Source organism: Sceloporus occidentalis, unplaced genomic scaffold, assembly GCF_023333645.1.
Source record: "Sceloporus occidentalis isolate IW3139 unplaced genomic scaffold, rSceOcc1.0.p SCAF_3, whole genome shotgun sequence".
Classification (NCBI taxonomy): domain Eukaryota; kingdom Metazoa; phylum Chordata; class Lepidosauria; order Squamata; family Phrynosomatidae; genus Sceloporus; species Sceloporus occidentalis.
In genome coordinates this window covers 182,226,521-182,242,042 of record NW_028316983.1, presented here as the reverse complement: position 1 = coordinate 182,242,042, position 15,522 = coordinate 182,226,521, and the positions used below count along the sequence as shown (strand labels likewise).

The window sequence follows — 15,522 nt, the reverse complement described above, 5'->3', positions numbered from 1 at the left end:
GCATGTAAGAACTAAAATCTAATTGAAGTTACAAGTACAGAACTGTCCATTCAGCTTATCTGAAATATATTTTAGCCACCATGACACTCATAAAGAACTTTTCACACTAAATGGAAAAATTACTGCGTTAATTCAAGACACCTCAGTACTGAAAGATAATGAGTAATATATTTGTTACAAAATGAACTTGAAGAAGATTGGTACAACTCTTTAAGCTACGTGGATCTGTACTAAAGTAGCATCCTTCAGTTCTTGCAGAAAATTTTGAAGCTTATTTCATCAGTATAAAAACCAGAAGAAAAGGAACAATTGATTATGGATTGTCTTTTTGAAGCAACATTCAGAACAGCAAGTTCACATAACAGAATTTAACCTTTGTTTATGTGACAAATGAGTGCCTTTGTGATGAAGAGTCATTAGCGTGAAACGAAAAATACAGTGTGACAAATTACACTTCTTTGAATAACAGCCTTCCAGCCAGGCTTTGCTGCCTATTCCATTATGTACAAGAAATTCCCTATGTATGAGATAAAGATTTTTACACTTAGGGAGAACAGGCCCTTTACAAACCTCCTTTAATCCAAATTTTCTTTAATCTACAGTGGAGAAAAAGTAGCACTCCACATGTTGCTGAATAGCAAATTCCATCTGTTAGAGGAAAGAGACATTAGGAGTTCAGTGCAACTTCTATTTAGGACTCACATTTCCCCATACCAGCTTTAATCACAATGAAAAATCAGATTTGTGTATATGCCAGGTAATCTACTGCAATGCTTCTTCAGCTATTTCATGTCAGAGACTGGAAGGTCTTTTTTCCCCAATGCTCCAAGAACCGGGGTCATTTTTCTTCCCATTACCTACAACTGGTTCATTCTTGCCTAGAAACCTGCCATGGCTCGCAGACCAGCAATGGTCCACTGACTACCACTTTGAGTAACACTGCTCTAGCATGTGAGTAAAAGCAAACTCAGGCTAGAATTTAATAAGAACCTAACTAGGCAAAAACCTTAAGTCTACTTTTCAAATGAGTGAAGTTCAAACTGAACAGGTAGCTCACAAGTGGTTTAAAAAAAAAACATGAAACAGAATTAATCATCTACTTATTAGGGATGGATATTCTAAAAATTACTTATCAGATAGCTTCTCAAGGGGAAGCATGTAGGACTCCACAGCCTGGAAGAGTCTAGCCTTAACTGTTAGCAAGCAGCTTGAAGCCAACAAAAGCTATCACAATCATATTACTGGAGTCTGGAAACTCCTAGTGACCTAATAGCCAATCTGTAATCTAACCTAAGATCGTGATTTATGATGTAAACTTAGCTGGTGATTTCTACTATAAATATAAATCATAGGTGTAGAGATCAAACTTCAGATATGTAGTAATGCAAAAATTGGTACCTACAGATGTCACCCCCGGAGCATGTCCTTTGTTAAGAGAAGAGATGGCAAAACCTGGAAAAATAAGGGACTGAGGAGAAATGTCTGTTGTTACTTCTCTCAGTGTTTAGAATGATTAATAGACCTTTTAAGACAAGATGTTCAAGCAAAAGCATTTATCAGCTTCCCACCAGTCTTCAGATTAAAAAATTGCTACAGTATATGCAAATTAAATATATGGTGTGCCAGTTCATACAAAATTAGCTCAGTTTAATCAAGCATGGTTAAATGTGAACTTGTGGTATGAATCAGCTGGTGATCCAAACTTGTTTCAGAAATATAAGATCCAACATACTTTAAAGTCTAATAAATCAATAAAATAAGGACTAACATCCTAGGACAATTTCATTCCTAAGAAAAGAATAAGCACAGCAGGTTGAAAAACATAATTTCCTGATTAATCCCACCAACATATTTTAGTATTGAAAGGTTATCAATATATGCATGAGTTATGTATTGCTACAAAGTTACTCCCTTCCAATTTTCAGGATTTTTAAAACCTTTACAGTGGGCCCTTAGTATCCATAGGATAGTACTGTGGAGTCTTGTTATATACAACAGTGTAGTAGAATGTTGTCCCTTTCTTACTACACCCTGCATTATTTACCCTTCATTATTTTGGGGTAAAAATAATTTGTTATCTCATAATAGCAGTTACAGAGAGGCCAAAGATTAACATATTAATTTGTAGGTGCCATCTTGGTAACCCAGCAATTTTGGTAACACCTTGTATAAAATGGCAACATCAAGGTTTGCTTTTTGGAATTTTCTTTAAAAAATATTTTCAAGCTGTGGATGGCAATCTGTGGATACGGAGGGCCACCTGTATTATCCATTTATTACATTCATATAGCACCTTGAGCACACTGACAGAAAGTGTTAAAATTGTCTGCAGTCCTGTTCTTGCCTGTTCTCTTTGAGTAAGCAAAGGAAAAGCTAAGACAACTTTGTTGTTGTGTGCTTTCAAGTCTTTTTCTGACTTACGGTGACCCCAAGGCAAACCTATCATGGGGTTTTCTTGACAAGGTTTGTTCAGAGGAAGTTTGCCTTTGCTTCCCTCTGAGGCTGAGAGAGTGTGACTTGTCCAAGGTAATACAGTGGGTTTCTAGAGTGGTAGTCCAATACTCAAACCACTACACTACATTAGCTCTCAGCCATGTCATTTAGGCCCAGTTAAAAGGGTAAACTGGGCAGTAGCAACAGTGGAAGCACCTTGCTTGTGTTTTTCAAAAGGCACTTTAAAGGGGCAGAAAGGAGAATGAATTCAAATGTGCACTTTAAACTTATGAGAAGGGGCATTTTTAGTCTTAAAAAACATTATTGAAATAAAGAAATGGCACAAAATACGTATTCATATAGTAAATAGCTGCCACTTAAAGGAAGCTGCCAATTTACATTTAAATAAGAATATTCAGAATTCCTAAAGACTGATGATTTTAAAACAACATTCTGAGCAGCATACATTTCTAGTGTTGTGTCTAGGCTCTAAGAAAGCAGGCAACAAATCAAAGCAGCCTGCACTTATTCTATTCAGAGCGAGGTTTAGTGGTGCATTAGTTGTCTCTCTCAGCAATCTTGTCATCCAATGTATATATAAGATTATGCAGGAATAGAGTGCTTTTGATTTGTGATAACTGTGCTGAGAACGTTAAACTGGTGCTGTGAGTTTTTGCACCATGACACATTTTATGAGCAACAGATGGCAAAATTTGAAGACAATGGACATGTTAAATCACTCCCACGTGGGAGAGGGGCACTTTATTTTGATTTAGCACCTGAAATACCTGGAATATCTCGCTTGTTAAATTCAGTTAGCCAAATTTGCTAATCATTCCTTATTTTCAGAAAACCATGGGCTTTTGCCAGCCTCCAGTCTCATGATTTTCCCACCCTTTCCAGCAAATAAGCATACTATAGGACACTATTAATTATTGAAGAAGACATCTTGTCAACTAGGCCTTGCCTTTGCAAAAGACTGCAGCCATCGCTGGAATGAACATTTTAAGCAAATTTTAAGGGGCGGGGCGGGGCGAACTAACTAAAGGGGACGTGTCAAAAAATAGCCAAAACCAATGGATGACAAGATACATTTTTAATTATGCATTTCAATGCATTTCACATCATTTTCTTATTAGCCAGACGAGGACTTCTCCTTGGGGGTGGTAGATGCACCATGACATTTGTGTGCCTTAGAGGGGCACCTTCGCCCATCGGCAGCTGGTATTTGGCCGCTGGCTTGGCACGTTCACCCATCGGCAGCTGGTATTGGACCGCTGGCTTGGCACGTTCGCCCATCGGCAGCTGGTATTGGGCCGCTGGCTTGGCACGTTCGCCCATCGGCAGCTGGTATTGGGCCGCTGGCTTGTCACCTTCGCCCATCGGCAGCTGGTATTGGGCCGCTGGCTTGGCACGTTCGCCCATCGGCAGCTGGTATTGGGCCGCTGGCTTGGCACGTTCGCCCATCGGCAGCTGGTATTGGGCCGCTGGCTTGGCACGTTCGCCCATCGGCAGCTGGTATTGGGCCGCTGGCTTGGCACGTTCGCCCATCGGCAGCTGGTATTGGGCCGCTGGCTTGGCACGTTCGCCCATCGGCAGCTGGTATTGGGCCGCTGGCTTGGCACGTTCGCCCATCGGCAGCTGGTATTGGGCCGCTTGCCTGGCAGCTTCAACGGTTCTGGCACCTCCCTCGGTTCTTGAGTCGCGCCTGAACAGTTTTAAAACTAATAGAAAGGTGCCTATAGAAGTCAGCAGGGACAAACATGCTATTATGAATGAGCCATCCATCTGGCACCATTCTGTGTTGTCCTCTTTGCAAGCCAATTTCCAGATCAAACGCCAAATATAGTCAAGCATGAGTCCTCTTTTTCCCATCCCCCGAGGGGGAGGGGAGGGAGAAGCGGGGTCCTTGCACCCCAAAAAGAAACTCTTTTTAGAGCAAGTTATAGCAAGCTACTGTCTGCTGATCTAGAAGGATAATAGATGGTTTGTTGTTATATAAGTTTCCCATAGAAACACATTATGACGTTGGGAGATGAGAGGTTGAGAGCGAACGTGCGCATGCGCGCCGAGCCGACCCCCCCTCGCTCCGCCCCTTCGCAGCAGGCCTCGCACGGGCACACCAGCGCGCATGCCCCGTGCACGCCTAAACCCGTCCCTCCTTCCCTTCGCTGGTTACTCGCACTGAGTTAGCGCCGCCGCCGCCGCCCGCTCGGTCATGTGGTACGCGCGCGCTTGGAATGCACGCCAGGGGCTACGGCCTCCGACTCTGGACAGATTAGCTCCATTCCCAAACGCCTGGGATTGGAAGCCATCATGACGGGGCCAGCCCCCTCCGTTCCCGAGTAAGCCTCCTCCTTTAGGCCTCTGGCTCTGGTTGGGAAGGGGGCTTTTTGGCTGCTTCCACACTGGAGAAATAACCTGGTTTGACACCGCTTTAACTCTTGTCTGGCTCAAGGCTGTGGAATTCTGGGAGTTGGGAGTTTGTTGTGGGCCCACAGCGGAGCGGAGCTGTACTCCCGATTTGTATGGCTCAAAAGAAACTAACTTTCGACTCTCCTTTTGCTGAGGCCTAGCATCGCCTGCAGCAGTCAGGGAGCAGAGAGGGATGGAGAGTTTCAAGCCTGACCCCCGTGTTCATGACAGAGAAATAAGGGGTCCGGTGGCAGGCCGAAAGCATCATGAAAGATGAAAACCAGTTACACAGAGAGCAGAGACAATAAAGCATCTTAATAGCCAAAAACAAAACTCAAGATAATCAGTGAAAGCACGGCCCCATAGAGTTGCAGAGGTACTCGATTTCACAGTCTCTTATCCTTTTAATGACATCAGACATAAGCTTCCTGTGTTGGTTGCACTATGCTTGTTCTGCCGTAACCTCCCCCCCTTTCTAATATCTGCCTAATCTTATGTTTTTCTTCCTCACATTGTGACAACTCCTACCTATAAAGTTCTATTGGCTGCCATGGGCAAAATTTAGGAATTTACTGTCTGCCATATGCAACAATTGGAAAAGGAACCAAAAAAACAAACAAACAAAAAAATCCTTGCCTTGCTTTAGCTTCCGTGATGTATTTGTGGAAAATAATGGGTGCTGCCCTTTATAAGAAGTCCTTCAATTCAAGCAGACTTTTATTTCATTTTCTAGGGCCACAGTGTAACTTCCTCACCCTTCTGTGTTTTTTATTCTTGCTTGTACCTATGTAGCCAAGGTGTAACTTGTCAGGCAGAGATGTGGAGTTGATCTTCAGTTGACGTCATCATCTAGACAAAGGTAGAGCAGCCCTGTCTTGGCATCCTGTGATAAGAGGTTCTTTTTAATTCTGCTTATTGGAAAGCCAAAGGTTCATTTATCTTGCAATAAATGTTAACACAAGCTACTTAATATTACTTTCATTGGAGTAAAAGGATGCAGTGCTAGAAGGAAGGCAATTGCTCTAAGAATAACTTATTAAAATTGAGAGTAGGAGTACAGTAATTAAAGAATAAATGCATAGGCAAATGTTTAAGATCATCTCTCTGTGCTTTGACTGTAAGCTTTTAAAAGCAAAGAATCTTTTATATGTGAAGTGTCAAATACCGAGAACATTTTGGGGCTATAAATAACATGACCTACTTGACAAACTGTGTCTTGTTTTTCTTTATGATGAAACAAAGCTTCTTTTGTATTAATTGTTAAACAAGATGATTGTTTAATATAGGACTGAATCATAACACTAAAAATAGCACTACCATGAAGGCTGGAAGGTGTAAATTTGGAAAGAATCTCTCTGTAATTGAGGTTATAGGAGTATCTGTGTACTTAATTGTGTCAGAATTATTGGTTTAAAGCACTACAATTATTGTCAAAACAGAGAAAGATCCACTTACTAGTAAAATTGGCACACCAAGAAAAGGCATGCGTACTATATGGAATGCAAACAAATTGACATATCAGCAAACATGGATAGGATTGAACTGAATCTGTCTAAAAATCACTACTTGCAACTTTTAATTTTTTAAGAGTTGCTTGGTGCATTAAGACACGAATTAACTAGAAGTAAACTTGTGCAAAAGAAAAGAAGTGGTCCATCATAATCCTTCAGTAACCAGGTGACCTAAAAATATTATGTAACGGTCCCTGAAACTTAATCATATGTTTTTGAGAAACCCCTCTGAGTTTTAAAAAATGCTTTTAGGTAAGCATAATTCTGGTTTCTGATATATAAAAATGGTATACAAAAGAAATGGCAGATGTGCCCAAGCCACATAATAACAGAAAATTCTTGTTAGTCTGATGAATTCAGGAAAGACAGTGCTACCTTGTTAGATCTTTTTATTAATAATGCATAAACTGCATGTCAGTATTACATAACAGGAAAACAAGCAGGAAATTTCTATTGCCTTTTTATTTACAAATGGCTCCCTGGTGCATCAGAAGCCATACAGAAGACATGCACAGTGACATCACATAGGAAGGAAGTAAAGAACTTGTGCTTCTGTTTTTTGAAAACCTTACATTATTCCTGAACCCTGCAGCCATATATAATTAAGAAAACCTAGGTAAATGCAGGTCTGAAAAAATTCCCTTTTTGTTAGCAACTAGGGAGAAGTGCTTGGCTTAAACTGCTGAATGTTAACAAGCAGAAATTATCTCATGAACCATACTGACTTGACAGAGCATTGGCTTATGACTATAAAGGAAGAAAGCTATAAATATGCTTACCTTTGTTTTAATTACTTTGGATAAAAATGGGACAACTGGTTTCCTGCAGGTCAGCTTTACATTGTTTACTTTAGTTATTTAAAGGTTTTCAAAGACAACAGAAAAGCACTGCAGCTAATGGAAGATTCATATTGTACCAAAGTTCTGAGTTTAACCATATATTTATCTATCTGTCCTGCATCTCTTAAGGAGTTCAAATTGTCACACACAAGTTGCTTTTTAAAAATCCTAATAAAGGATTAAGAATAGGCCAAGCTGAAAGATTGTAGTCAAATCCTGTGAGTAGCCCCATTGAATCTATTAGAATTGCTGATGTGTTGACTCAACAGTTGATTTGTTGGGACTAACTGAAAGGGTTCCCGCCAGAGGCATACTCAGGGCCATGAATACAGCTGGGAAGAAATTAGAGCGAAATCTCCCTCTCCAACACCTATGCTACAGCTGTAACCTTCTCCCAAAGGTTAACTGGTAGTACTTGTTAATTTAGTGCCACATCACACAGTGAGCTGACATTTACCCCCACTTACGGTAACTTTTTTTTGACCACTTCAAAAATACTTCAATCTAACTTTATGGAGTTGGGCTTGTCTTCTGAAGATCAGCAACCCAAAACAATGGTAATAAAGCAAAAGCCATACAATGAGATAAAAAGAAAGTATATTTTGTTTACGTGAGGTAATGGATCCTTTAATTGGGTGTGAACATAAGTAAATCACCCTTAGCTACCACCTTGCAAAAGCAACAAGGGCAACTGTTACTAAGGTTGATGAGTAAGGCTTCCTCAGTCAGTTTTATCTGTAGCTGTGAATACCACTGCCTTCATCGTAAGATTTTCAAGGTATTGGATCTTACTTAGCAGGGATCCTACTATGCCTAAACAAAGGGTTTATTAATTGCAATATCTACTGTTGTGGATAGAACTCAGTAAACACAGATGTTATGTGCCCCTTCATTTCTGATGAAAACAAACAAACTTCATGGCATTTTAAAGACTGGTTTTATTTGGCACAAGGTTTTCTGGAATTGCAACCCCCTTCACCAAATATGTATCTACAGCAGATTATGCCAAATAAGCCTTGCTAGTGTTTATGGCACCACAAAAAAAATGTTCATTTTGCTGCAGCAGATTAACATAGTACTGCCTTCAAAATGTGTACCTTTATTCTTCCATTTATCTCCTGGGTTTGGCTTAGATGGACTCTTCAGAACCTTAGTCCATATCATAAAATAAAAGCATGGGTATTTATGGTGGCCCAGTTCTTATCTCGTAGCCAAATCCCTCCCCATCAGCTGAGTCTGAAAAGTAACTTAATTCCAGGAGTGGGATTTCCAGATGCAAGGTATAAACAGAAGAGACAGGTCCAGCATGCATGGCCCTGTGTCCTATTTATATATGCCAGGAGTGGTATTTCCAGATGGTGGACTGCAGCACCCAATATTCCTCACCCTTAGCTGTGGCTGCTATGGCTGCTAGAAGTTGTGGTCCATTAACTTCTGTAGGACTGCATGATTCCCATCCCAATTTATGTGGTCTTTAATGCCTTCCCCTACTCACAATCCATTAGGCATGATGAACTAGTTCAATGTGTAAGAGCATCATACCAAGCAAAACAATACAATAAACGCAGTTCTTCAGCAGCAAAATTATATGTAGTGCTTTACCAATTAAACTGACATGTTAGAATGAGCAAATGAGAAAACTGATGCTTCCTTAGAAAAATCAACAAGACAAAAAAAAAACAATTTTGAGTGATTTTGGTTCTCTAAAATATGTATGTGCTCAACAATTGAGCATGGTGAGACCTGTTTGTCTCTCAAAAAGTAAGTGTTTGACTCTAAGATAAGACAATAGTTTTGTGATATAATTTTGAACACATTACACACAACAGTGCTCTTGACTGATTCCAGGGAGGATGCAATCCTGAACACCTTTATTTGGGAATAAATACCATGGAACTTGCTGAATGGACAAGCATCTGACTATGCTGCACATCTTGTATTTTTGGTCTCTTTTTAATTACTTATTCAAAGACATAGTCATATTAGTCTGGAAAATCAGTATGCAAAGGGATCTTGTAGCACCTTTTAGATGAACTGAAAGAAGCTGGTAGCATGAGCTTTCATAGACTTGAATCTACTTCCTCAGATACATGGGGTGAAGTGGAGGGTCCCATGGATCTTCCACTCCACCCATGCATCTGAGGAAAGAGACTCAAGTCTACCAAAGATGCTACCAGCTTCTTTCAGTTCGTCTAAAAGGTACTACAAGATCCCTCTGCATTTAATTACTTACAGGGAGTGAGGCCAACCTTTGAATGTTTCTTGCCAAAACCAGAACGATTTAGGATTATAAGATGACAAAACAGTTTTGGAGGTGGGGGAAAAAAGGTAGGTCAACAATCCAAATACTTGTGCACCATGTTTAATCTAATCCCTTTTGGTTTAACTATTTTCCAAACAATTCTGTCACAGATCATCTGAACTGAGTTATACATGACAAAGCATTCATGAGATGTTAATTGGGCTGGTTTGAATCATACTGCATGTACCTAAGTAACCAAGGAAGAAGAACGTATGAATGGGAATGGGAACTGGCAGAGAGCAAATGATATGAAGGTGTCCAATGAAATCTTTATTGTATTGTTTTCTTTGATAGTCCTTTCTACCATAGGAGGAAGCTATTTTTAATCCTGAAAGCTTTCATACTATGCAGGGAACAAAAGCAGAGGTAGGAAAAGTGTGATCCTCCAAAGGTTGAACTGCAACTCCCATCAGCACTAGCCAATGGTGAGGTAGGCGAAGAGTTAAAATACAACCACATTTGGAGAGTCACAGGTTGTCCAGTCTAATACATAATTATGTAACGTAATTGATATGTGCTTAGGAAGGCAGTAACATCAACCAATTTTCAGTTTGAGGTATGGAAGTATTTTTGGTAAGCCAGCTTTTTTTTTAACGTAGATTAATTTATCTTTGCCTATTATGCTACTATCCAGTGCTTATTTCCATGGGCCATTTCAGGTTGATATGCCCCCAAGTACAAAGATATTAATTTATTCCATTTTACTAGCAAACCAAGAAGAGTTAACCTACCAGTTAACCTCATATGTCTATTGTAAGCTATTATAAAAACAGAATTTTATGAAATAGTTAACATAGACAAAAATTATAACACAAAGGTGTTTTATTTCCCCAGGTATTTAGTGTTTAAATAAAGGTTTTAAATAAAAGTAAAGCAACCACCATCACCTAGGATGCATACAAATTTTCTGCACATCAAGCCATCACAAAGGCAGAGTTGAGCTGCCTTGGAATTAATCACAGAAGATTTTAATGTGCAAAACCCCACAAGCATTACATTGGATGCAAGTCTTCTACAGTACACATTAGATATCTCCTAGACTGGTTAATAGTTAGAAAAATAAAAGCTTTAAAGTTCTCATAGCGGCAAGTTTCCTGGGTTAAATACCAATTTTCCTCTTGAAAGAAGTACAAATTGTGAGCTCCCATATGTTAAAACTATGATAATGGATACAGTACATAATTGTTGGACGTATTCTGTTTATTTTAATTTCTCATCTTCACAAGAAGGTTAATTTCCACTTTACACAGAATGGCATCTTTCTGAACTTTAAATTATACATATTTACAAATTGTGCTGACAGTGACATATGAACATGTTTAATCTAAGTAGGGCAACAATAGGCATCACACTAAAGAATGCTTTCTGAGGAATGGAGGGACAGAGATCACATCCTTAACCCCTGAACATATTTGGAATATTAATGGCAAGGTGATAGGAATATTACACCACATAACAAAATAACCAAACTCACTTGCAGGCTTGAAAAATGAAGAAAAGCAGCAATATTGCAAAACTGATCCAACTATCTTTTGCCAAACTACAAATTACTGTATTGTTTAGGGTTATTTTCTTCAAAAAGATAACTGGAAAGACCACGGAGAAGAAAAGGGAGGAACAGCTGGAAAGTGACACTGGAAAAGGTTGATATTAGCTCTGCTAGTGGAAGCATATATTATGAAATAGATAGTTATATGTAGCTGCTAAGTGGAAGCAAAAGGCAGCACCAACTGCCTAGGTATATGTTCTCTAGACTTTCCACTTACAATTTTAGGTGATTCACAACTACTCCTGTTAGAAACTCCTCAACCTGAAACTGAGGGATAATTTGCCAGAAAAGATTCTATCCCTCTCCTTTTAATTTTCCTTGGATCAGTAAGGAAACAAATGTAAAAATTTATGGTAACTCATCAAGCAATGTAAAAATGATTTAATGAAAGATGGGGAGAGGGAGTCCCAGTGTAGGGTTGAAAAGCTTCTTCACTACAGGGTAGCTCAAAACAATAGTACAAATGTAAAGTTGTTTTTATTCAGTTTTGCACCATTCTTTTCGAATCACCTGGTATTTGTGTAGAGAATTAACTAGACCCCATTTATATTTTAGCTTGAGATCTAGACATAAAACAACCCAGCCTGAAGAACTACAGCAGAATAACTGCATGGAAGGAGGACAGACAGAACAATGGCTATCCACAGGGGACCAAATATCCTGGTTACAGCTCATTGTATTGTAAGAACACCACAACTGTGTGTAGAATTTGTAAATAAGGTAAAAAGCCAATAAGGCACAGGACCCATCCTATTTTTTAGACTTCTTAAGGGGAAAAGGACTACTGCCTAATATTTTCTAATATGTCATTACAAGGTAACGTCAGGCCAGTTCACTTGTCATGGTAAATCTTTTACATCTCAGGTTTGATATGACATGACCAATGTGTAGGATGTCAGCCACCAAAATATTAATCAGGCAGATATGACATGGTGAAAACCCATGATGGTTTTGCCAGATCTAGGAAAAAAACCTAGCAATTTTTGTTGTGATCCTCAACCCATTAATTTGACAACAGAGGTTATAGTTAGATAAAGAGGTAAATGCAAGTTTCAACCAGATCTATGATAAAATGACTTAAAAAGTTCAATAGCAGCAACAGTCTTCTATGAGGCTAGGTCTGAACAACAAATCTAAGTCAGTTTTAAACTGAGGTAAGTTGTGGCTTTCCCTGTGGAACTGCTGTCTTGTTCAGGTACTGGGAAGTGTCAGTGATAAAGAGACTCAATTTTAGGAATGTTTAACAGAGAAGGGCTGGCACCCTGTTAGCGATATATGCAGATGTAAGTCCACCTTTCACCTGCTTAAGTCTTATTTTGGTCATTGTGGAAGTGGGTTTTATCTTCTACTCTGCAATGACAAAGCCCCCCTCCCTACTCCCTATTTAGCTGTTGGTGCTAATTAATGGTTGATGCAGAGAGGAGGGGGAAGATTAGAAGAGTATCTGGCTACGTCCCCATAGCCTGATACAGACCAATGTCATCATCTGCTGAGACCTCTGGCAGATTTCAGCAGATGAAGCTATCAGTCTGTGTTTGACTACCAGGACACAACCAGGCAACCTTCCCCCCACCTGCCACTGAATGGTTATGTAGTGGAGACTACAGTGGGTAAATAGGGAGAGTTGAGAGGAGAGATTAGTGTAGTTCCATCTGCAGAACTATTACACTACACTGTGCCAACCAAATCTTGGCCATTACCTGAAGTCTTCAATCCAATGAAACTAGAGTACTCTGTCTTGGGAACTGGTGAAAAGTTAGTGGACCAGAATGTGTACCTTAAATCCCCAAGCACTCATGCTCATACATATGCTTAAACATGTATATGTCAGAGCAGTGAGTCTTAGGATCTAACTACTACTACTCAGTTCTTGGCCTCAAATATTTTGGTCTGCTAAAAGAGACAGATTAGTTTTCAACAATGTCTTCATTAGATAAGAGATTACATTTCAACAGATTTCTGCCTATTCTGAAAGTGACCTGAGATGTCACTTAGCAATCTACAATAAGAAAATGAAAAACTTGAACTGTATAATCTTATATTGTCATTTTGATAGTAAATATTGGCCTAGCCATTAAAAATGTGGAAGATTTACTCTCCCTGTCCACCAAATGAATTGCAAATATTTTAAACGGAAGTGTTATGAATACAAAAATAACCCAAGTCCGTACTCTACACTAAGCTCCAGTTTTCTTTAGATTTAAAAATCTGAATATAAAAGAGTGCAAAAATGTGATGTTCGGTAATATTATTGGAACTTCAAAACAGTTAGACAGTGTTTCTCCAAACCTTTTAAAAAATCCAGAACAAAACCTCTCAATCTGAGACACTACTGTCTCAAATTTTTGCAGGATATAAAACTTATTAACAGCCAAGATATAAACCCCTGTAAAAAGGGGGTTTATAATGGATATGCTTCCATACATTTAGTTATTGCAGTACTTAGGTTTTCCATTATAGTACAAATATACATATTACCTGTTTTCTCAGGATTGTCACCCAGAGAACATTCTTTATTTTACAAAAACACACTGATATTAAAAGGTTGTAATTATCTTGCACCTTTCCCATAAAGAGTATGATTCTGCTTATTTCTAAAAGTTAACAGCTAGCAAAACTACAACTACAGCTTCATAATCAGAATACATTCAAGGCAGGGAAGAAATTACTAATACTTAGAACACACTAATTGTTATACTGGAACAGCAGCAGGTGAGGAAGAAAAGTTACTCATTGAGACTTCCACCTTATTACATATTTTATACCACAACCCCGATTCTAGAGACTGGCTTAGATTGATCAACTGCTGAATACATCAGCAAATCAAAATGATGTTTGTGCTATACTGTAAGGCAGGGATGGGCAGCATACGGGCCACATGCACACCTCCCTTGGCTGCTGCCCTGCTGCCCTCAATTTGCTTTCAATGTGCTCCCACACACCCCTCTGAACAGATAAACTAAAGCATTCTCTTTCTCTTCTGGAAGGGATAGGTGCCAGAGGACTCTGGCATTCTCCTATACAACAGAGCCACTGTAGCAACCACCAAATTTCAGAAGCGATATGACAGCAGTTGTAGCAGCCCCGGCAGCAGCATAATAATTTCAGCAGCAAGGAAGCAGCTTCCCAGTGGGTGCAGCTGCCTAACTCCAGAAAGTTACGTACCTCAGCTATAAGGCATTAAGAGCAATGGCCTTCATCTCTTTTCTGAACAACATGGACTTGTGTATCCTACTGAGTGAAATATAAAGTTAGTTGGTAGCAAATGCCAACAGCTACTAACACTGTTTCTTGTCTAAGCATATATTCTGACATTCTTGAAAATGAATACCAGAAAAAATAAAAGACTTCCTTTGTACACTGCACACATACAAAAAGGCAACAGTCTAACTGTTGTTTTCTTTCAGTGCAAACAAGTTTATTGGCTGACCTTCTGCATAGCCCAATTTCTGACCTTTTTTTGTGTGTCAACTGTATGGAAAGGCGAAACCAGTGACCTAATGCAAATGTAAGCTGTCAAGTAGAACAAAGAAGAAAAAGACATTCTGGTTCTCTCAGGTCCTCATGATGACAAAGCAGAGAGAAAGGCACAAGGCTCAGATCTCATTGATAGTCCTCTCAGAAGGGCAGTACTCTGAGGTGCCTGGGGATGACATGTAGAACGACTGTGTTTTCCTTTTCAATCTGGCTCGCTTGTTAGCCAGAGAGAGACTGCGGCGGCTTGAATTAATGATTTCTGAAATGAACTTTTTGCAGTCTACACACACTTCCATGGTGCTCCAGTCCTCCATCAGTTCTTTTGGAAACAGTGCTTCTTCATCTGCTTTATCTACAGATTTGGACTTTGTGGACAGTCTGAAAATAAACAAATGATTATTTTCTTATTAGTGTCATTAGTACATTTCCCACTCCTATAGGTCCTTAAGGTTTCTTGTGGCCAGTTATGGTTAGCAGAAAACACAATTTAATCATAGGAAAATCTGGCCTCCATGAAGGCATTATAGTCTTGGAAAGAAGACCCATACAGTAAAAACACAGAAAAAGCAAAAATAATATTTTGCAAATTCAGTTCACAAAAGTTTTTCCAGAATAGTTCTGAACTTTATGGCAAAAAATGGAGTTTTAAATGCTTCTCTAACAAAGAGAGAGTCGGGGTCAGATGGGACATGTTACCCAATAAATGTGGTAGGACTGCAATTCCCATCAGCACTAGCCAGCATAGCTACTAGTGAAGGATAGTGGACCTTGGGATACAGCAAAATCTGGAAGGCTGCCCATTCTTATCCAGGATCCAACACACACTGAAACAATTTTACAGAAATACTTGACCCATCTACAAGTGGTCTTAGTGCCCTAAAGAAAAGCAAATGTATTATTATAAATGTACAGTATTTCATAGACATGAATTGAAGTGTAGATGATAACAGTTTTCCTCTAAAATAAATTCAAGACTGAAAAAAATGCAAGATTATT

At 39.3% G+C, this 15,522-nt stretch overlaps 1 protein-coding gene across 3 annotated transcripts in view; it reads right to left on the bottom strand.

The window, feature by feature from the left end:
• Positions 1 to 6,731: 6,731 nt before the first annotated feature.
• LOC149317186 (protein spire homolog 1-like) overlaps positions 6,732 to 15,522 on the bottom strand; it is a 112,091-nt gene continuing 103,300 nt past the window's right edge. For all 3 annotated transcript variants that reach the window (XM_089517004.1, XM_089517001.1, XM_089517003.1), the window contains one exon: positions 6,732 to 14,904. In XM_089517004.1, coding sequence (XP_089373130.1) covers positions 14,646 to 14,904 — 259 coding nt within the window. In that variant the 3' untranslated portion in view covers positions 6,732 to 14,645. The remainder of the gene's footprint in view (positions 14,905 to 15,522) is intronic.